At 37.0% G+C, this 24,710-nt stretch overlaps 1 protein-coding gene across 1 annotated transcript; it reads left to right on the plus strand.

Annotated features, from left to right (window-relative positions):
- Window positions 1-2,365: 2,365 nt before the first annotated feature.
- On the plus strand, window positions 2,366-23,022 carry LOC128533119 (myelin-associated glycoprotein-like). Its single transcript, XM_053507339.1, has 11 exons — window positions 2,366-2,416; window positions 4,414-4,466; window positions 4,580-4,954; window positions 7,607-7,900; window positions 8,565-8,664; window positions 16,376-16,414; window positions 17,412-17,444; window positions 17,807-19,442; window positions 19,813-19,884; window positions 22,294-22,336; window positions 22,600-23,022. Exons 2-8 carry the CDS (start codon window positions 4,421-4,423, stop codon window positions 17,868-17,870), a joined length of 951 nt encoding a protein of 316 aa, XP_053363314.1. The 5' UTR covers window positions 2,366-2,416; window positions 4,414-4,420; the 3' UTR covers window positions 17,871-19,442; window positions 19,813-19,884; window positions 22,294-22,336; window positions 22,600-23,022.
- Window positions 23,023-24,710: the final 1,688 nt, after the last annotated feature.

Genomic DNA, 24,710 nt, shown 5'->3' on the forward strand with positions numbered 1-24,710 from the left:
GACCCGAACCTTTGACCCTGGTGGTGTGAGGTCACAGTGCTAACCACTATGCCACTATGCCACCAGAGACACAAATTCAGTGGTCTGCATGTTGCCCAGACTTCAACCACTGAACTTTAAAATGTGACTCAGGCCTTCTAATATGTTCATAAACTATATATGGGGGTGATTGTCAGGTCTCCAAAACTATAGTATATGTACAATATAGTAAATGTCTTTTGCAGCGTTCTTTATGACATAACAATATCAGACTCACTCCTGGGGTCCGTTCTTCGTATGTCGCTAACTCAGTTAGCTGGATTTGATTGTTGTGGATTTGTCCTGATCTTGGATTGTTTTGTTCTTTGATGCGCTTCTCGCATTTGCTGTCATAGCAACATATCCGTAAGCTTGAACCTGCTCGGGAGCAGGTTTATTTCATGTAAACAGGATTTAGGCTGCACTCCTGGGGTCCGTTCTTCGTACGTCGCTTGACACATCCGAGATAAACTGACACATCTAAGATGAGATCATCGTGCTCATCTTACGATTACGATCCGGCAAATTCGGTTCTTCGAGCACACCTGTTGTTGGTGATTAGTGTAGCTGGATTGAGTTGTCTAGGATTATTGCGCGCTCGTAAGTTGGTTTAAAAGGCGGTATGCATCGACTGTAGAAACACTGATCACAAGCCCTCCGATTGGTTGACGAAATGGAAAAAGAGCGGCTCAACTTTTTTTGTAACACGTGTTATGCGCTGAAATGCCATGGATTGCCCCCCTACAAAATTGCTATCAAATATTATATTGGAACATAAATTCATAGGTTAATGGTTTACAAATTACAAATTACATGAGACAATAAAATAAAATAAGCAATATGAAAATAAATATGTTGTATATGAAAAAATAGAAATATTATGTATACTTTTATATTGTTTATTTTATAATAAAATTTGTTTCATCCAATTTATCATTATAAAATATTTATTTTTGATATATATATATATATATATATATATATATATATATATATATATATATATATTTATTTGCTAATTTTTATGACAAACCCCTGAAAAATAAATGTGTTACAAAATAAACATTATACAAGAATTTGTATATTAATAGTCTTGACGTCTGTCTTGTGCCTAGAGTTTATTATATTAGTAATATCATATTTAATAACAATAAACCTATGAATTTATGTTCATATATAATATTTGATAGCGATTATATGTGTGTGTGTGGGGGGGAGTCCATGGCAGGGGGCATATACTTTTCTTTTTCCACGTGAGTCAGTCGTGCTCTTTAACCAATCAGATGTGACCTCGCCATTTCAACCAATCATAACCCGCCAGGAGCGCAGGCTAAATCCTGTTTACATGAAATAAACCTGCTTCCGAGCAGGTTCAAGCTTATGGATATGTTGCTATGACAACAAATACTAGAAGCGCATCGAAGAACGAAACAATCCATGATCAGGACAAATCCACAACAATTAAATCCAGCTAACTGAGTTAGCGACGTACGAAGAACGGACCCCTGGCGGGTTATGATTGGTCTGAATGGCGAGGTCACATCTGATTGGTTAAAGAGCACGACTGACATGGACTGACTCACGTGGGAAAGAAAAGTATCTTGCATATATATATATATATATATATATATATATATATATATATATATATATAGGTTAATTATCAAATATTATATTATTATTATGATAAACCAGGCACGAGACAGCTGTCAAGACCATTAATACAAATTCTTGTATAATGTTTATTTTACTTTTATTTATTAGACACATTTATTTTTCAGGGGTTTGTCATGAATATGCAAATAAATAATCATATATAATAAAAATAAATATATTTTAACATGATAAATTGGACAAAACTAATTTTATTATAACAAACAATATAAAAGTATACATGTATTAAAAAATATTAATATTTAAATTTTTTCATGTACAACATATACATTTTTATATTGCTTATTTTATTTCTCATGTAATTTGTAAACCATTAACCTATGAATTTATGTTCTAATTTAATATTTGATAGCGATTATGTAGGGGGGGTCAATCCATGGCAGGGGGGCATTTCAGCGCATAACACGTGTTACAAAAAAGTTGAGCCGCTCTTTTTCCATTTCGTCAACCAATCACAGGGCTTGTGATCAGTGTTTCTACTGTCGATACTTATCACCTTTTAAACCAATGATGTGTGATTTGCCATTCCCAGAAAAGTGCCAGTTCTGAAGCGACAAAAACTTGTTTCTGGAGTTTTACACCTCAGTTTTAAAAATGCAGAGCAGAATGTGGGCAGGACTTTTACTTGCACCTCCTTTTTCCACAAAGAAGTCAATATACTTGTAGAGCAGTGGAAATCTGTCACTTAGGAGATAATAGTTTTTCTACATCCAACAACCAAAATGTAAGTTGTTTTTGTATTTATATAGCATTTTAATAATCTCTTTGTGTAATCAATATTTGCAATGCTGTAATTGTATGGTATACATTTTTTTTCATGGGTTGAAATTGATCATTTAAAGAATTTGCATAATACTTTCTGTTCACAATTATGTTTTATTTAACAAGCCATGACTGTAAGATATACTGTAGTTAAAGAGATAATGAGTTGAAAAAAAAAAACGTTTTAATTGTTAATTTTTAAATCCGGCTAAATCATATTGAAGGAAAAAACATCTAAATATAGTTTACAGTAGTTGATTTTTTACACTGTCTATAAGTGAACTAAGGGTCAGAGGAAACAGCAGGTGTTTCCTGCACTGTACCGGGTCCACCAAAGTCTTATTTGAATTTCACTTGTTATTTGAAGACGTTCATAGACTGAGGGCTAATTCAAGAATCATTGCCATCAGACATATAAAAACAAAATAAAATACACCTGGGTTATGTCTTTATAATGTATTAATTTGTTTATAGTGGTTATGATATAAATACCACTAATGCTGCATTTTGCATGCAATGATAAGCACTCTTACAAAAATTTTACCATTTGGTAAAATTTTACCAAATACCTTCATTAAATAATAGGTTTATTCTTCATGTATTAAAAAATAATATTCTGGCCTTTTATGGAACAGCTTATTCCTGAATTGTCCCCTGACAGCGAACATTTGGGTCAAAAAATATATATATTTTTGGATTTACAGTACCACTTGGTCTTGATAATAATTATATCCTTACTGCTTCCATTTTGTCATTCGTACCAATTATATGATGATATATATCATATATATCAACTATATACTATATATAGTTCATTATTTCCAAAGCTTTTTTTATTATTATAATGAAAGTACAGTACCTTTTATAATAATGCTGTTGAATATTAAATAATAATGGGCTGATTTTTATAACAATAAAAAAATAGTAAACAAATTATTTATACCAAGGCGACACAGTGGCTTAATGGTAAGTAGCACTGTCCCCTTGCACCTCCCGGTACCGGGTTCACTTCCTGCCTTGGGTCTGTGGGTGTGGAGTTTGCATATTTTCCCCGTGCTTGGCGGGTTTCATCCGGGTAAGGTCGAAAGACATGAGGATTAAACTAATTAGCATTCCCAAATTGCCCCAAGTGTGTGTATGTGTGTGCCCTGCGATGGATTGGTGCCCCATCTAGGGTGTACCCACCTCATGCCCTAGGTCTTCTGAGATAATGTATACGGGATAAAATGGTATAGACAATAAGTGAGCAAGTGAGATTATTTAAACCATGATGTTTTTTAATAAAGATAACCATTATTATGGAGAAGTATTCTCATAGTTTTCTGATTCTATTAGTTATGATAATATACTATTCTAGAGCATCAGGATGTCTGTCTTTTGTGAAATATTTGGGTTAATTCTTTTGGTTTATTTACACAAGAAAGGGAGAGATGAAGTTAGAATATTAGAACAACTATTCATCACGATATAAGTAATAACAAGTGGTCAGTCATGGGTTATTCTTTAAGAAGTTCATTTGTATCTGATTGAGGATATGTAGTGTTAAACATTTAAGTATCTATTTTGGTTTCTGCATGCTTACAATCTGGAAATCTTTTATGCTTTCCTTATCTTTCTTAGTAAATAAATAAATGAACCCAGAGTCTGACTTAAAGCACATTTTCGCATTTGTCCAAACCATCTATGTGCTGCATATGTTTATCTTTATATTTAACAAAATATTAACTACTTTTGTATCAGATTTGTAATATGTTTTTGTCATTATTTATAATTTTATACACTTATAATCCTAAGGATAAATATATAAAATATACAGTAAGGGCTTTGGTGCAAAGAAACTGCATAAACTGAAGTAATTATTTTAGTATGAAATACACGTTGATTTATTATTTATTTAAAATCTATTACTGATATCAGATATGTATTGAAAAGTTGAAAAACAATAAATTTTCTTCAGAGTTACAGTATGGATCCACATTCCAAAACAGTGCTCTGCTGGATTTGTCTTCAAGGTACAGAATAACATTCATTTAGTTTATTTATTTGCTTTTTATTAAATACAGCAAATACAGTGCATATGTTGATTGTAAAAATATGGTCCTGCTATTTTGATCATCTTCCACAGTGATCTTTGCCTCTGTTTTGTCGGATGTGTGGAAGGCAGAAGTTGAACCTAAAATAGAGGCACTTGTCTCATCTTGTGTTGTGTTGCCCTGTAAGTTTAATTACCCTGGCACGGAGCTTCCTAGCTCTCGGCTGAAGGGAATCTGGCACGAAAAGTCAGGCAAAGAACGAAAAATCTACGACGAAGATTCTTTAAACATCGCTGATAGCTTCAAGGATCGCACAAAGCTAATTGGCCAACTGAGTAAGAAAAACTGCTCACTGGAGATAGATGATGTAAAAGACCATGACAACGGCCCATTCTGTTTCAGAATTGAAATTCCAGGTAGAGATAAATTCTCCTTCGTGGAGCAGTGTGTGGACATCATCATGAAGTGTGAGTTTTGTTTTGGAATTGACTATTTTAGATTTTTTTCTATTTGTTGATTTCCCGGAAATGAGGATTTAAATAGTGATGCAATAAATAAAATTCACCTGCAAAAACGGGATATATATGAACAGAGGAACCCTGGATTGTGAGCGTAATTCGTTCCGGAAGCATGTTTGTATATCAAAATACTTGTATATCAATGCAAATTTCCCCTTAAGAAATAGTGAATAGTCAGATTTTTATTGTATATAGTATATGTATATAGATTATACATTTCACAACATTAAAAATGTATATATAAAAATAATTTTTACAAAATATAAAGTCAAAATTGAACCTGCACTTTTCTCTATACAGTAAAAATAAAACCTACCAGATAAATGTTTCTGTAAGTGTGTTTGTGCACACACGCGCTGTGTGTGTGTGGAAGTGTGTGTGTGTGTTTGTGCGTGTGAAGCTAAAGTAAGACAAGAGGAGAAATGACTTACCCTCTCCCTTCCTTCTCTCTTTTGAGAGGAGGGAGGGCTACTGTGTGAGACGACTTTCACACACACACACACACACACACACACACACACACACACACACACACACACACACACAGAGACTAACGGAAACACTACTTTCGGGAAACTTCTTTAACAAGGAACCTCTCACTCATGCGTGCACTCACGCTATCGGAATCACTGCTGTGAAGTAAAAATAAACCAAATTAACCTGCAGTTAACCTTTACAAAGAATCCCACCAGACCATTGTTTCTGTTAGAGTGAGTGTATGTGTGTGTGTGTGTGTGTGAAGGCGAAAGGAGGAGGGGAGGGGCACACACTCTCTAATGAAACTCACACACACACACTCTAATGGAATCACTGCTTTCTTACAGAGAGAGAAACTGAATCTTTAACAAGGAACCTCTTTAATGACACATGCTTTTGTTTTACTACTTTATAATAAACAGTAAACGCATGCGTGAAAAGACATGTGAAAGAATGACTTTCACACACATACAAACACAAAATAAATAATGCCATATGCACACACACACACACACACACACACACACACGGTCACAGTGTTATAGTAAACAGTACAGAGAGACGGGAGTATAAGAGACGATTACCCACAATTCTGCAGCACGAGAGAGAGAAGAACCATTGACTCAGTTGTGATTATGTGCTGCTCTGCATTAAAACAAGACTTGGCAAAACAAGGCAAAAATGTTTTAAAATTTTAGCTTGTCCTGCGGAACTCTCGCAATCCATGGTTCCACTGTATATACTGTATATATAATAATTATTAAAAGGGATAAAAGCATAAAAAGTAGGGATTGATTATATTGTATTCTTTAAAAGATTCAGTAACAGTTGATGACTCTTTTGCAATAACGTTAACAATGACTCAAAAACTCAAAGAAAAAAAACATTATATCAAAATACATGATAAGTGGTAAAAAGAAACTTACTTAGCATAAATTTATCCATAATTCCCCAGTTAAATCCAGCAATACTGGACCACCCCATCCATCCAGGCAAGTTCTTTTCAGTTTACCGCATGGACAGAACAGTGTCTATCAGTACACAGTAAAAAGTAACAGTAAACTATAACAGGAAACATCAGCTGGTGTGATACTATGAGCATTGTACCTCCATGCTCCTGTACACCCAACCTGACCATCAAATGTCACTGTTTCTACAGTACAGTACCTATAGCACTGTGGCAGGGGACTTTACCACTCCCAGTCTTAAACATGCAATGCCCTACCTTCACTGGTAGGTTCTCGGACTTCACTCCACACTCCAGCTAAAATGTAAATAAAAACTTAAATACAGTAGGACACACTGTTTCAGAAGGAGGTTGTGCACTGGAATGCACAAGTTGGTGGCCACTTTGCAGGAGTGGTGTCCTTTGCAGTTGGTGCCCCCCCCCCAAAAAAAACAAACAAACAAACAAACCAACAAACAAACCAACAAACAAACAAGCAAACAAACAAACAAACAAACAAAAACATAATCAGAAACATTCTCTAATTAAAAACTGGATAAATCTGACTGGGATCCACTGCTACAACAGGGATCACTTATGGGAGTATGGATGATTAAAAGGCCATGTCATACACAGTGGGGAGGTAAATAGGGGCAACATTAGAAAACTAGAATTACAGATCCAGAAAAGTGGCTCTGTGGCAGATACTAAGAGTAATAACAGATGATAAAAAAAACAACATCCAGAAAAATATGGATGTGTCTATGAAGCATGAACAGATTTTCTAGGCATGTTTCAAGGCTATAGCTAACAACCTTACAGATGAGATAAATGTTAATCTCTCTAGTGTTGCAAATAGCAGCATGCATGTGGAGAGTGTTGGTACAAAAAATATGTTCATCATTTCAAAGTGTGACATGAGATCAGTCTTAAGGAGAGTGAACACCAGAAAGGCAACTTCCCAACATGCCAAAGTAACCCCAACCTGCTGCAATGATTATCATTTTGTTGAAAAGTATGCTTTGATGAATTGACATGCATATTATTTTCCTTTATGGTAAATTATCTTCTTAGACTAGAATACAATAACTAGCCAGCTAGTTCTAGCTTTAATATCATCGTTAGATTCATTAGTTTTAAAGTTATTTAATAGTAATGCCACTGCATTTTGTGCACAGCTGAACCTGACAAACCACATCTGGATAAAGAAGAGTCCTTCGTGGAGGGAACACCTGCCATCTTTAAGTGTTCTGTCAAACACACCTGTCCCACTCACCAGCCAACTATTGAATGGAGTCGTAAAGATGTGAAAACTCGTTCATCCTATAGGGACCAGGGCCATGGAGTATGGGAAGTGGAGTCCCTCTTTACCTTCACCACCACAGAGCAGGATGATCACACAAACATCACCTGCACTGTCACTTATTATGGTGACAGAAAAACTGCAGTCACTAGCAAGATATATGTCAAACGTAAGACAACATACTGTAGGTTGTTTTTTCTAATGAAAGATGTTTTTTTATGATTGGCTTGTCAGGAATGATCAAAGAATATTATAATAATTTCTATAAAATGGGTTGTGGGGAGTGGTATCTCAGTGTGATCAGAAGGTCGATGGTTCAAGCTCTGACTTCACCAGGTTGACGCTGTTGGGCCCTTAAGCAAGGCTCTTAACCCTGTCTGCTCCAGGGGCACCATATAATGTCTGACCCTGTGCTCGGACCGCTGCTTACTAACAAAAGAAGCTGGGATATGCAAAGAATAAAGCATGTCACTCTGTAGTAATGTATATGATGAATAAGGCCTAAACTGAACTGAGTTATTATACATCCTGGTTGACCCCAGAAGAAAAAATATACTGCTGATATTGGCATCATTTTCCAATAGTTAAATCAAGTTACATGAAAGTTATAATTTGACTATTGTTTCTGATGTGAAATGCATCTTTATATGCAGCCTAGGCATAGTTTGTCAATGAATAATCTGAAACAGGGTACAGGAATGAACATTATATAATATTTAAAGACAAATTATTATGCGAATTATTACTTTATATAAACAGTGCCCTTAAGTTAAATGCTAATTAGTTAATGCTAAAAATGTATGTGCCTATAAATAGCTCAGCATCTTTTTCAGGTAAAGAGAATTTCTTTCACATAATTATTCCTGTGGTTGCTGTGTTCGGGACTGTCATTTTATTTGGAACTGCATGCTTCTTCGTGACCAAGAGATACAAGTAAGTCTGAATTAAGTTTTTGCAGTTATACTGTACTTACTTTATGTTGCTGGTTCACACTTAATGCATTAGTTTTGCATTGCCTTTATTCCTTGCAATTTATTTTCTGAAGGGGACCTACATAATCTCAAGACGTTTTTATACACTCTAGCATTTAATACAGTGTGAGGAAATATTATTTTTCCTGTTTTATTTTATTTGATTGTTTTATTGCAATGAAGGTGGAATTTCCCACTGAAATTGTTTTGTTTTGATTATATCAGATTTTTATTTCCTTATTATTGTATGTTTTTGTAGTGTGTTCTATGTCTTCAGCTATTTAAGGATTGTACAGCACTTTGCTCAGCTGTGCTGTGCTAAATGTGCCTTTAAAGTATTTGTGACTTTTGACTTTGATTTCATCTGGCAAAATAATTTTTTATACATTTAGAAGGGGCTTCAGTCTGCATGAACAAACTGAAAATATGACAGCAAGAAAAAAAAAACATGCTGTTTGTTCAGTTCCATCAGCACTTAGCTTAGCTGCTGTTAGCTTTACTAAGCTTTAAAGAAGTACTGGGTTAGCCAAAAATAGTTTAAAGTTAGCAGCTAACCTGGCAATCTTTAGCTATTAATGAGACCTAGGTTAACCGGGGTAGGTTAATGAGAGGAATCCAGGTGCAGATGAGTGACCGCAATGTTAGACGAAAGCATGGTCAAAAGGCGGAAGCAAGAATCAAAAAGCTACCTGGTCTCTGGAGGCGAAGACCAGAATCCACCCGCGCCCTCATCTCCTTAGAGAAATCCTCAAAATTGAAGCAGCAAGGATTATGGGCATCCCAGAGCAGAGTGCTCCACTCCCGTGCCCATCCCAAGAGGAGGGTGATCGCGTAGGCCACCTTGGAGTCTGTGGAGGTCTGCAGCTCAAAGATTAAGAAGCACTGACAGGGAAAGGAGCAACATGTGCCTGGATCTCCTCCATAGGTAGGGGGGACTGGTAGGCGTGGTTCTTATCACATGTTGAGGTTTCCGGAAGTTCAGAGCCGGGTCGTGATGTCAACGAGGGCTTGTTTGGTGATAAGCAACTCCTGCTCCTGTGCTACGAAAAGACTGCCTTGCCTCTTCAGCGCAGATCTTATGCGGCTAAACTCTGCTGGATTCATTTCACTGGCTAGATTAGTCTGTTATGGGGCATAGTAGAACGAGAGGAATCCAAGAGCAGATGCCACGTTGGTAAGGATAAAAAGAGGTGAAAAACGAGAAAACAGATTGAACTTGGCAACATGAAAGCTAGGAGAATTAAGGTGAGAAAAGCACCCAATAATCCAGCACTAAAGCAGTGCGCAGTGTATGCTTAAGTGCTGGAGTTATCAGCATCGAATGCGAGACTGGTGTGCAGACAGGGTGGAAACGGCGACATGGAAAAGGACATTTGACAGGTTAGGTAAAACATGAGCATGTGGGGAAAGTGACAGCCACAAAACCTTTTTAACATCTAAAATGAAGACAACACATGTATGTTTTTTATAAAAAATATGTGCAATGTGTGTTGCATTTATAAAATCAGAACAAACGGAAAAAAAAAAGAACAACATCTTATTTCTGCATGCAACAAAAACATTTTAAACTTGAAGGTTAAAGGCTACTTTCCCAAAAAAATACTTGGTCCTCCTCGTATTTATAAAATAAAAAGTCTAGCTTAAATTATCCACCTGCAGCAAACTGTCTGCTTTTGTGTGCCATCATCCTTTTTTTGTGTGTACTGGAGTAGCAGTGAGCTGTCCACCTAAATTGAAAATGGACTATAAATGGTGTACTTTAAAGCGTACCCCTTCCTGTTTCCTGGGAAGTCCACTTTTCAGGGAAATACTTGCTGATCGGAATGCATCACTTCTAACCAACAGGCTGCATTACTAGTTGCACAATAAACTGTGTTATGCGTTAAAATTCCCTCTTCGCTGTAAAAGCTATACCAAAGCAAAGCCAGCGTGCTTTTTCATTCAAATACGAGAGCAGTGGGTTTTCTTCCCCTGCGCTCGGTAATGTGCATTTACAAGATCACCATTATTCTCATATTTAAAAAAACTAAACTAAAATAAAAAAATTAAATAAATTTAAATTAAATACTCATTATTTATTTTCTAAAGCCACAGGGAGCCACGGTTTGCCGACCCCTGGCCTAGTGGATAACTGCTAAAGGCTAACCCAGTCATTTTAAGTTCTTAGAAGGCTAGGTCAGCCATAAGCAGGTACAAGTTAGCAGCTACAGTAATGGATAAAGACTAGATAAAAATTACGTTTTCTGTTAGCAACTGGCAGCTGACTACTCATGATATTTTTCTTATGTATTTTCAGCACTTTATTGTGTTTTAGCCTTTACATACAAATATTAAATATGTCATATTAAATTAATGATGCTACATATCAGCCTGAACATGAATCGGAAATGCTCGATAAGGTCCTGCATTCTGATTGGCTTAGACAAACTAACACTGGCAGAGTGTGTTTGAAAAAGGAATGATCTTTCAGAAAAAAAATTAGTAATTATTTAAATGACCTTAAATGTACAGTATTATCAGCTAGGAATACATACCTTCATCTAAAGTTGTTGATTTGCTGTGGTCAGAGAAAAGGGGGAGCCAGAGCTGATCTGGAGTGTGAGGTGTGTGAGAGAATACACCTTGGATGTAACACCAGGCTCTCTCTCTCTCTCTCTCTCTCTCTCTCTCTCTCTCTCACACACACACACACACACACACACACACACATCAATGTAAATCTCATAAAATCAGCCATGGACTGAAAAAGACAAGGCATAAAAAAGTTTTCTGTTCTTTTTTTTCTATTCCTCCTTTACTACAGAAAAAAGGAAACATAGCTCATATCTACTGCAAAACCTAGCTCATATCTAATTGCAAAATGCATTTTTTATTTTCCATTCAACTGTTATTTAATCTACCATTTTAATTGATGAAATAGATACTGTTCCCTTTCAAAGGCTACACTTGATGCTGCGTGAAAACGCTATGGGAACATCTTTTCGTGTTGCCGGTCGTGAAGCATGTGTGTATCAATCACGCAAAATTTTGGCTTATATAACCTCGGTCAGGTGACGTCATCTGATGAGACGCACCTGCAGGTTATAAATAGGAGTTCTCCTCCTCAGACCTTTTCGTCTACAGATCGCATTGTGCGCGTGTGTCACAAGCAAATTAAAAAGCCAAGAAAAGTGTTTAACTCACCGATATAATATCGGAGTTTAAAGTGAGAGGTCACCGCACCATCCCCCCCCCCCTCCCCCTCCGTTGAGAAAATTTCCTTTCAGGTGGCGATCTCCACACTTTTTGCTTTGAGTGTTTGGGTGGAAAGCACGCTATCAAAGGGCTCCAAGGAGACTGTGAACACTGTGATCTTCTTCCCATAAAAGTGCCACACGTGCGCCTTGCGTTCTTTAGAGAACCACGAGCCGCGCTGCACTCCTGGGGATCACAAGCCGATCTGGCCGAGGCGCGTGGGATGGAATCTCCTCTCCTTTCTCTCAACCTCTCTTCTGATCGCGAAATCTATCCTTCCACTTCACAAGCGCACTCCAGTGCTTCTCGTGAGTGTGTAGAAGAGACTCGTTCTCTTGCTTCTGTGGAAATGGAAGTAGCTACCTCAGAACGTTCCTCTAAGGAAGATAGAGAGTATGAGGAGCTGCTTGAAGTCAAGCGGCTGCACATTGATTGGCCACAGGAGCAAGCTTACCCCAAACATTCAAAATTAAACGACAGATTTCTGTCGGGTGGCCAGGAGATGGAGCCACAATGCCGCTCTCTCCCCTTTTTTGACGACCTCCACAATTAATTAACTCGTTCTTGGAGTAAGCCTTATTCAGCTCATATTTTTGTACCATCGACTTCATTTTTATGCGAATATAGGTGAGGCAAAAGCACGAGGTTATATGGTGATGCCCCAGATAGAAGAGACGCTTGAGGGCTATCTCGCTCCTGGGACATCATCCTCACTAAAGAAGCCAACACTTCCCTCCAAGCCGTGTAGAACTTCTTCTACCCTGGTAGGAAAGGCGTTCCAAGCAGCAGGTCAAGACGGCGCTTCTTTGCACACCATGGCGGCATTGCAGGCGTACCAGGCTGATCTGCTGAAGGATTTGAGCACAAGCGGCACCGTGAATAAGAAAGCATTCGCAGAATTATGCCGGGCTACTGACTTGTCCCTTCGTGCGACCAAACAGATGGCCCGTGCTATCGGCCGTTCTATGGCCTCCTTGGTGTCCACAGAGAGGCGCCTGTGGTTAAACCTGACAGACATCAAGGATAAGGATCGAACATTCCTCCTTGATGCCCCTGTCTCACCTTCCGGCCTGTTCGGCGACGCTGTTAATTCCGTCGCCACTAGGTTTCGGGAGGCTAGGCTATATGAACAGGCTTTTAAGAAATTTCTCCCACGCCGTGCTCAAGAGTCGAGACTGTTGGTCACCCAGTTTCGACTGGATCTGATTCTCGCCAGACAGGAGGCGCAGAAGAAGAGTGTCAGCAGCCGGGCACCCCCACGTAAGGACTGGGGTGCGGGTTGCTGCCCCTCACAAGCCGCCCCAAAGAGATCAGACCGCCGCACCATCTTCTTTTCTAAGAAGAAGAAGTCCTGAAGCTCATGTACCCAGGACTGTGGGAGTGCCCCCCTCCCCCCGGTGAGGGGCGCGTAACATTCTTTCCTATAAAAATGGGCCCTCCCTGGCACCCAGGGGGTCGGTGTTAAGTTCCGCCGCCTTTGGTGTTTCGGACAACACCGGTCTCTTTAACAGCACGTTAGTCCTTTAGTCATATCCTGCTGTACTCCCGGATGCCGAACCACTAAACTCCACCTCCCCCCTCTTTCCTGTTTTAGAGGACAACATTTTTTGGTGTCACATGGGATTCGATCGTAAAGCGGGCACAGCTGTCTCCCGCTTGTGTCGAATCTACTCTCAACACCCTCATGGAAATCAAGCTAGACCAGACAGTGACTGTTCATCACTTTCAGAGATCTTTAGCTCTCATGGCAGCTGCATCAACGGTGATACTTTTTGGCCTCTGCACATAAGAGCATTTCAGTTGTGGCTAAGAACCAGGAGATTTCACTCAAGGGCCAATCCCCAATAAGAGTTATGCGCCAGGGGCTTCGTACCCTTTCTATGTGGTTCAGACCCCGGTTTTTGACTCTGGGTCCCACTCTAAGTCCGTCTTGTCGTCGCAAGATGCCAACGACAGACGCTTCCCTTACGGGCTGGGGTGTGGTCTTAGATGACCGTCCATCCCAAGGGAGCTGGAGAGGTCATCTTCTCGCGTGGCACATCAATTGCCTCAAAATGATGGCTCCATTTCTGGCCCTAAAGCATTTCCTTCAGCAGTTAGAGGCTACCATGTCCTAGTGCGGGTGGACAACACTACGGCAGTCTCATATATTAACAATTTACGTACAATTTAGCTTTCACAATTCAGCCTGCGTTTAGAAGGATGTACTGTTACTACCAGCTCAACAGTAAAAGACCTGGGCGTAATATTAGACAGTAACATGTCTTTTGAAAATCATATTTCCAATATTTCAAAAACAGCCTTTTTCCATCTTAGAAATATTGCCAAACTTAGAAGTATCCTATCCGTATCTAATGCAGAAAAGCTAGTTCATGCATTCATGACCTCCAGACTGGACTATTGTAATGCATTACTAGGTGGTTGTCCTGCATCCTCAATAAACAAGCTCCAGTTAGTCCAAAATGCAGCCGCCAGGGTTCTCACTAGATCCAGGAAATATGATCATATAACACCTATATTATCATCCCTGCACTGGCTACCTGTTTAATTTAGAATTAATTACAAAATAGTACTACTTACATACAAGGCTTTAAATGGTTTAGCTCCCACATACCTAACCAGTCTTCTGATACGCTATAATCCACCACGTTCCTTAAGATCACAAAACTCTGGACTTCTGGTAATTCCCAGAATTTTAAAATCTACAAAAGGGGGCAGGGCATTTTCATATTTGGATCCAAAGCTTTGGAATAGCCTTTCAGACAGTGTTCGGGGAGCAGACACGGTTTCCCAATTCAAAAGTAGACTCAAGACGCATCTCTTTAATCTGGCATACGCGTAACTCATCCCATAACCTCATACTCCAGTACACCTATCCTGAATGGCAACTACGCTAATTCTCTCCATCTTTTCTGTATTTTTCTACCCATCCCGAGGCATCTGGAGATTGTGCCAGCTTTAGTAGACAAAGGCCAACCCTGCAAGGTTTCCAAGGCATCTAGAGAAGGACCAGCTCCAGCTGGATTCTGCTTTATGATGGCTGGAGCTACCATCCTGCTCCTGTGCTTCCAGTGATCCAGACCCCATCTGCCCTCTGCACCTACTGACTCCCTGTGCTGAACTGGACTTCATGTTAATCTACACAACTTCTGTTATATTGAACTCTCACCTGCACAACACACATGATGTTATTTTTATCTGTTATTACCCAGATGAGGATGGGTTCCCTGTTGAGTCTGGTTCCTCTAAAGGTTTCTTCTTATTGTCATCTCAGGGCGTTTTTCCTTGCCACTGTCGCCGTCACCCTTGGCTTGCTCATCAGAAACATTTCATTCATCATTCATTCATTTCATTATTATCTAGACACATTTTTCTCACACATACACACTTCCAAATATTTTCTTTTCTTTTCTAAAAAAAAAAAAAAAATTTCTTTAATTTTTTGTGAAGCTGCTTTGAGACAAAGACCATTGTCTCAAAGACCATTGTTAAAAGCGCTATATAAATAAAATTGAATTGAACTGAATTGAAATTCCAGGGCATATAAATGTGGGAGCAGTGTCAAGCTCTGACACACGGGGAAACCCGACCCCGAAGTAGTCAGTTAATCTGGGAGAGATTACATGTAGCAGAAGTGGACCTCTTTGCCTCACAAGAACAGCAAATGTCCCCTTTACAACTCTCTGATTCTTCCAGCTCCCCTGGGTCTGGAAGCAGGAAAGACTTTACTTACTGTGTCCAGTACATGCTCTTCAGATTTACGTCGACCACATCAGCCAGTGGCATAAGTCAGAGCAGCTTTTTACATGTTATAAGGCCGCAACCGGTGGGCGGCCGCCACTACACTGGGTGAGAGATGCTATTGCCCTCTCCTATTAGGCGCGTGGGCTCACTTCGCCTCTAGGAATTAGGGCTCATTCAACCAGGGGGATCGCCTCATCTATTGCGCTGGCAAGAGGGATTCCCCTGCAGCAAGTGTGCGATGCGGCAGGTTGATCCTCTCCGCACACACTTGTTAGATTTTATAGTCTGGATGTTCATGCTACTCCGGACTCACGGGTCTTGAGTCCTCCTCAGCCTTTGTGCGCACACGCTACACAACCTTGGGGTCCAGACACTTGCAGTGCCTGCGTGACCGGACGTCCCTTCAGACAAAATTGATCTGAGGAATGTTTCCGGTTTACTCCTATTTATACCCTGCAGGTGCGTCTCATCAGATGACGTCACCTGACCGAGGTTATATAAGCCAACACATGCACACGATACACACATGCTTTACAACCGGCAACACAAAAAGATGTTCCCATAGCGTTTTCTTGCAGCATCTCATTCCTGCCTTTTCAGGGAACAGGGTTACAGCAAAGTAACCCGAGAGGATTTTGGATGATTTTTTTGATGTAATACTTTGTGGATTTATTAATTTTTTTCATCACGTTCAGGCAACAGATCCAAGATCTCCAATCCAGAAATCCAAATGGGTAAGTAATAATAATAATAATAATAATAATAATAATTAGAGTAGTCACCAATAGATTAAAAATAACATGATGGTCTAAGCAAATAATGTAGGAGGTAATAAATTGTTATTAATTGTGATTTTATGACAAAAATGTTTTATTGTAAATGATTAAAAAATATTTGGACAAGAATACTGTACAATTGTATTTGCCATTTGTATTTGTCTTGAGCCACCCCTCATTTATTCAGTGTAGGGGAGGGATAAAGTTATTAAGAAGATCAGTAATAGAGGATAGGGAGAATCATCAAGACGTAATGAATAGAGAGAGTGGGGGGAGTCCTTAGGCATGGTTTTCCAGGTGGACCTGAAAAGAGGTCTTGATCTTCCTAGGGATCGATTTAAAGACAGCATGAAAAATAGGAGACAGGCTGTACCTAAGACCTACAAGTCTGTTGCCTCTATGTCCAAGATTTGTACATTATCATCCTGAAATGTATATCCCTTGTCCTTCAGGTAAAGTTATACTGCTGATTCTTGTCCAGAGATGATGCTCTTTTTGTTCTGGTACATCCTCCTATATAGAGCTTGATTAGTCTACCCAATTTAGAGCTCTGAACACCCAGTGCACCACAGCCCATGGCACACAAGCCCAGTAGGAAAAGAGCAGGCCTCCGACCCAGCCTCCAAACTACCCAGATCGCAATTAGATTGAGCACCCATACACTATACTGTATATAGGGGAGATGCAAAATTAAATAATTTTGTATGTGTCCAGTTTTAAAATTAATCTAAAAATTAATTCTGTACATTACTTCTCCATATATATTCTTTGTGTACCTGATTCTGAGTTAAAGATAACCACACCTTTAAAGTCTTCATTTCCACTGAGTGCACTGCATTTAATGCATGATTTTTTTTTTACATAAATTGAAAGACTTGTGTGTTCTGCAATAGACTACACTACAGTGTGGTTTATTATTCTAAAAAGAATGTAAAACATTTATTTTTCTTCACAGGGTATGGAGTCGTCTTTCCAGAATGTCTCATAGGTAAGCATGCACTTGGTTGTTTAATTCGTTTTCCATACCACTCTCAGTCTCTTTTTTTTTTTGAATAAATTTCTTTCATTTTTGTGAAGCTGCTTTGAGACAATGACTATTGTTAAAAGCGCTATATAAATAAAATTGAATTGAATTGAAGTATGTTAACATATTTAGATGCCATTGTGGAGGTGCAAGAGTAGTTCACTGGTTATGGTGTTGGAATACTGAAGGTCTCAGGTTAAAACACCATGAAGTTGCCACTGTTGTTGCTCTGGATATGGGCACCTGCCAAATGCTATAAATGTGGAGATGTAAATTTCCTATATTTTCTGTATTGACTGATCTGGGTATTTTACTCTTATCAACAGGGTCAGGTCAGTTGGATGGATGAGGAGTGTGAAACGGAGCCTGATTTTCTCACAACTAAACTAAGTAGACTCATCTGTTGCCTGTTTTTATAAATACGTATACACCCCATAATAATTAAATTTTAAGATCCATGCTATATATATATATATATATATATATATATATATATATATATATATATATTATTATTATTATTTTTTTTTTTTAAGGCCAGGAGTAGTTTTAAATATATACATAAAAAATAAATTCACACATACAATTAAAGTACACACACAAACATACACACACACACCAAAATGTACTGAAATCAGAGCAAAAAGGGTTTTATATTGTAATATATTTAATTATTTATATTTATTTATTTATTTATTTATTTATAAATATAAAACTTTTTAAAAAAGTTCATTTAAATTAATATTAAAAGAGGATTTTATTTTTAACATCAACCATCTTTTAGTTTTTTTTTTCTAGTTTTCTGGTTTTGCATGATGAACAGACTACAATATGTAGTTTGCTGATTAATTTTCCAGACGTAATATATACTCTAAATACCCACTATTTTCCCTTAACACTTAATTTTTTTTTTTTGCCAAACCAATTTATACATTATTTAATGATTGCTAGTGTGACTTGGCCGTAACAAACCATAACTGAAATAAACATAAAATATTTTTAGGAAAACCTACCTCAAGTCAATTCAACAGTTACTGTACATTTACCTTTTTTTATATGAATCCTTGCTTAGTCCACCATACTGAAACATACTGAGCTGGGCCAGGAGCATTTATCCTCAATTTCCACATTGCAATCTAGTGGCTTATCCATCTCCAGATGTACAATGCTAGCTATAGTGTTTTACCTGCATTTTTGCAGCCAAACTTAAGCTGTTCCGTTTGATATAAAATTTAGCACATATTCAGTGGCTGGATAGAAGAGTTCACATGACAAACTACATATAATTATTTGTATAACTGTTTAATAAACCAATATTTGTAATTGCTGCCAAATCTGATAAAATCAGCCATGGAGTGGCAGAGACAAGGCATAGAAAGTGAAATTAGGCTAATAATCAGACTTAACTTTGAAACTACATCGAGGACATGTTGCTTTTTTTAATTGTCTTTTTCGGTTCCTTTTTTTCTGTTCCTCCTTTACTACAGGAAAAAGGAAACCTACTGTAGCTCATATTTAAAACTGCAAAATGCATTTTTGTTATTTTCCATTTTCATTATTTTCCATTTGTTTTTTCAAACTTAAAAATTTAACATTTTACTCAATAAAACAGACACTGAAGCTTTTACATTCAGCAAAGTTAAAGCTGTTCATCCACGAAGACTGGTATTAGACTAACAATACAGGTTGTCTAATTTCAAAGTCTCACATTGCTGATATTGTTAAATAACCTCTTGCAAAGATAATGGGAGAATCTCTGAGGATATCTTTCAGGCATAATTATGATGCCTGCTCCTAAAAACCAAATATTAATTAATTTCATATTAACAATGCACGCACCTTCAAGCTGAAAAACTTTATTTATTTATTTAATTATTTCGAAGAAAATTTTATCATTTATCCTTTTTGGTTTTAAAGGGGCTATGGAAGAAGGCAAGAGACTGAAAGAAATGTTGTTGCTAAGTAAGTATTTATTATGCATCTTTTTTAGCATAAAAATTGTACTAAAGGACCCACAGTCCTTTACTCACACACTCATCTACTAGTTGGCAGTAAAATGATCAGGTAGGGACAACCACAGTTAAAAACTGGTTTATTTTATAGACATCAAAGAAAAAGACACAAAAAAGATGCATACAGTAACTGAATTATCAGTTTCTGACTTTAATTTGTTAAAATATGTTTGATGAAGGTTACTTACTGTTGGTTTAGGTCATATGTTTTGTTTACCTTATTTTAGCTGGATATAATCCAGAGGCTGTAAAATCCAAAAACTTCTTTTGGTTAAATGAGACACAGCACAATGAAAATATTCAAATATCTATGTTTAAAGGCCAAACAACAGTGCAAGTACTGTGCCAGAAACAGCAGGATTCTCAAAAGCCCGCTTTCCATCTCCAAAGAGGTAGAGTACTAAACATACATTGTTTTATGCTGTACTAGTCCATAATATACATAATATACAGTAATATTGCATCACTTGCATCACCGTGGCCCAATTGCATAAGTACTGTATACATCAAGGGTGGACCAATCAGCAATTTGACAAGAATAAAAAAAGGGTAAACAATTTAGAATAAAACATTTTGGGACAAGCTTTTAAAAGAAAATAACTCACTTTTGATAAGATCCCTCAATTTTGAACCGGGCCTTATCACAACACTCTGAAGTCGAATGTTCTCATATAACAGCATGGGTTATCATGTCTTATTAATTATACTCTAGCTCAGGGGTTGGCAAAGGGTGGCTGCGGAGGCACGTGTGGCTCTTGCACGTGAGGCCTCTACTGCAGCTCACTGTGGCTTTGGAAAATAAAAATGAGTATTTCATTGAAATTTATTTTATTTTAGTTCATTAGTTTTTTGTAATTCTAAATTTGAAGATTATGGTGATGTTGTAACATTAAAATAAAACATTTAATTTATTGCCACTCAAAATATGCATCACAACCACAGATGTACGATGCCTGTTTCGTTCTTTTTAAATGAGTCTTTAACATTCCTCAGAAGAATGAGTAGTCTCAGAGCTCGTCTTCTACTGGGCGCACATGCGCAAAGCATCGCAAAACCTCCATAGGTTATGTACAGGAAACAGAAATGAGTAGTTACCTCTCGAGTCTTGGTCCGAATGGTTTGTTTTTTTGCCACATGACTCCCATGGACGCTATGCAGTGCATTACACAGAAAACAGAATTGAGCAGCTCTTCTAATAAATCTCTAGTCCGAGTTGTTTGTTCTTTCGTCACGTAACTCCCATAGACGCTATGCAGTGCATTACATAGGTAACAGAATCGAGCTGTTATTATGAGTCTTGGTCCGAATCGTTTGTTCTTTTGTTATGTGACTCTTATAGGCACTAATTGCGTAAAGGAAACAAATGATTCAGACTAGAAGATATGAGAGGTAAGCTGTGCAATATATGCAGTGTTATCTTCAGCTCCCGGTGTTTTCTGTTCTGTGGAAAACGGGACCAAATGGCTCCTTGAGTGTTTAAGGTTGCCGACCCCTACTCTAGCTACGACATTTTAGCTTCTGTCCACCCTTAATGTACCACTGTAAACCATCTATTTAGATTATTTATATTTAGAAACCAGGCTTAATCGTAAAGATAAGAATTACATTGTTTTTAATACAGTGGAACCTTGGATTATAAGCATAAATCATTCCAGTGGTGAGCTCGTATTTCAAAACACTCGTAAACCAAATTGAATTTTTTCACATAAAAAATAATGGAAACTCAAATTATTCTTTCCACAGCCTCAAAAAATAAATACATAAAAATAATTTACACAAAATATAAAGTAAAAATGTTGTTGACGCTGTTTATTTGTGTGTGTGTGTGTGTGTGTGTGTGTAAATCTAAAGTAAGCTCCCCTCTTCCCTTTATCGTCTTACACAGTTACTTTTCCTCCACTCTTTTCACACACACGCAAGCACACAACGGAAACACTGTTTTATTGGAAAAATAAACAAGAAATCTCTCTAATGACACTCGATTTAGCGACACACTAACAGAATCACTGCTGTAAAGTAAAAATAAAACAAATTAACCTCCACTTTACCTTTGAAAAGAATTACGACAGAGCAGTGTTTCTGTGTAAAGCAGAGAGTAAGAGTGTGTGGGTGTATCTGTGAAGGCAAAAGTAGGAGGGGTCTGTGTGTGTGTGTGTGTGTGTGTGTGTGTGTGTGTAATGGTGTCCAATGATGCGTGTACACACAGACACAAAGAGCAGGTTGATACAGGGTAAGATTTTTAACCTCTCTAATGAGACTTGCTTTTGCTTTTTACGACTGCTGTACACATAAGCATACAGACACAAAATAAAATGTTTTATGCACACACGTGGTCACAGTGTTGTAGTAAACAGTACACACGTGCATGGATATTGATTATACCAGTAAGAGACGTGCACTAAGACCTAGCAAGAGAGACAATTACCCACAATTCTGTAGCACAAGAAAGAGAAAAAACGTTGGCTTAGTTGTGATCACCTGACGCTCGGCGTCAAAACAAAAAGCGAATCCGTACCACGTGATACTTGGTACTTGTAAACCAAGACTTGTTTATTTTCCAAGTAAAAATTTATAAAAAATCTTTGCTCACCTTGCGCAACACTCACAAACCGCGTTACTTGCAATCTAAGGTTTCACTGTACTTTGTTTACTATAATACATAATAATTTAGCTTTGCTAATTTGTTATGTTAATTTATGCATACGTTCAGATAACTATCAGTCAAATAAATAATAGGCATTTTAAAAAACATGGATTCTGTGTGGCTAAAATAAAAATCTTTCTTTTGTATTTAACGTTAGTGAAAAAAAAGCATACAACTCACATGGTGGAGGATGTATAGATGTAAGTAAATCCCATCACATCTTCTGATTTATATTGGTCTGTTTAAATGATCACTTACCATTTCATGATGGTGTTTATACATAGCTTTCTGTATGTCACGTTTTATCCTGAAAATAATCAAATAAAATATGTAATAAAGAATAGTGAATTTTGAATAGAAAAGCAAATTACCAATATTTTGTTTAATTATACTTTGGCTGCTTTGGTTAGATATTTAGTATTCCGCAGCTTTTAAAGTCTTCATTCTTATTTCTTTTTTACAGGATGATGGTGATGACTACGCCAACGTGGGTGACCTCAATGTTTATGGGAATATCTGATGACAAAAATAGTGTCATTATTTTACAAATTAAATGTTTATAAATGTAAAGTGTCTTGTTGTTTACCATTGTAATGAGAATTTTCATGCTTTTTACTGTAGTTGATCAGTCTTCATTTGTTGGCAATGATACTAAGATTTTTGCATATTAGAAACTTCTGCTAAGCAACAACTTTATCACAGGTTATTCTGTTTTTCACTTTTCAGCAGGTTGAGTTTTAGTTCCTTTTACTGAGTAGTGAGTAATCAAATGAGATTTACACCCACACAACTATTCTATCCAAGCATCAACTACAGTACATCACAGAAATATGTTTATGATAATGAGGAGAATTAGACTTAGAATTAGACTTATAAACAACAAACACAAATTAGTGATTCTACCAATAATACAACTTCAAAAGTTTTTTATTCTGTTTTTTGGTTACTATTAAAGTGTAAAAAAAAAAAAAAAAAAAAAAAATATATATATATATATATATATATATATATATATATATATATATATATATACTGCGTTTTTTAATATAAATATTATATATAAATATTTTAAATTATTTATAATTAATAACATTTAAGAAAGACAGTACACAATAAATATGAATAGAAATTATTTTCATTATGTTATATACCCAAAGTAATGATTATTAATAGTCATTTTAATAGTCATTAAAAGTCAAGTAATGGTACAGTTAAATAATCAAATCAAAAGACAAAAAAAAACATACCATATACGGAAAGAACCTACCTAAATATAACTCACGGTATACGTAACCATAAGTATACATAACCAAATACTTCATAACAAAACTAAACTGCCATATACATACATTTATTCTCGTCTATCCAGCAGTTTTCAGGAAGTGGGAGGTAATAAATGATTGTGCTGAGAGCAGTAATTCATTAATGTCATTTCATTTTCATCAATTATTTCCATGCAATAAAGATTAAGATAGAATGCATACATATTATACTGCCTGAATACTTCCATTGTACATGCATTTGTGAGAGTGTGATGTGTTTAATTGTAGTGCACATTTTTGAGGTTTCAAAATAAACTTTTACACCCTATGTTTGCATGGTGTGGCTGGTGAGAACATAAATAAGAAAAAAATATCATGCTCAAAAACTTAAGTTTTGAATAAGGCACACTATGCAGCGGCCAGTTTATTTGTAAAAATTATTCCTCATGCCCCCAGAACTACTTGTTTGCAATTGAGACATGGAATATACGGTAGCTGTGTCATCAGGGAAGAAAAATCCATTGATAATAAACTGGGTATTCAGTACCTTCTGTTCCTGATTTCATTTTATTTTCAGATAATATTTCTTAGCCTAAACCTGACCAACTGAACCTAAAAAGGTTATAAAACTGCCTCCAGGCACTTGTACAGATTATAGTATTCTGGTCCCTTGTACAGTGGGTACTATGCATGATTGAAGCATTACTTCATGCTCTTCCCTTCTTACCCTGATGTGCACATTGCTATAGAATAGGGTCAACCTGGACTCCTCAGGCCACATGAATATTTTTTTTTATTGTTTTACAGTGTTATGTTTTTTCTTCCTGTAGAAAATTGAAGTCTTTTTTTTTTTTTAAGTAAACTCATTAACAAGTGACCTATGGCAACCAAGCTGTTTAGTCTGAGTTCCTAATGCAATGCTCTTACTGTCATTATTAAAAATAGATGTAATTTATACTTATGTTTTACCATACAACTTTTTTTTACTATACAGCTTTACCAAGTGTTTAAGTTAGCTCCAGTCATGGTTATTCATAATTTTATTCTTCCACAAACTTGACAGTTCACCAATATCCTTTCAAGCTTTAATAATGCTTTTTAAAGTTCTTAACAAAATTCCATTAACATAATTCTTTGCTTGGTGCAGACCAGTATTTTTTTTTCCCCAAGCAGTGTATGTAACAGGTACAGTATGTGTCTGATTGATATTACTGAGGATGAGACAATTGTGTGCCATTATCTAAGAGGCACCAGAGATGGGACTATTGCTATCCCCCATAAGGGATGTAACAGAATAGGTGAGGTTTTATTA

This window comes from Clarias gariepinus, chromosome 11 (genome assembly GCF_024256425.1).
Source record: "Clarias gariepinus isolate MV-2021 ecotype Netherlands chromosome 11, CGAR_prim_01v2, whole genome shotgun sequence".
Lineage (NCBI taxonomy): Eukaryota > Metazoa > Chordata > Actinopteri > Siluriformes > Clariidae > Clarias > Clarias gariepinus.

Coding starts and splice junctions, on each gene's coding strand:
- LOC128533119 (XM_053507339.1), top strand. CDS start 4,421: ATGGATCCACATTCCAAAACAGTGCTCTGCTGGATTTGTCTTCAAG. Junction 7,901..8,564: donor TAGCAAGATATATGTCAAAC/GTAAGACAACAT, acceptor CATCTTTTTCAG/GTAAAGAGAATTTCTTTCAC. Junction 16,415..17,411: donor CAATCCAGAAATCCAAATGG/GTAAGTAATAAT, acceptor TTTTCTTCACAG/GGTATGGAGTCGTCTTTCCA.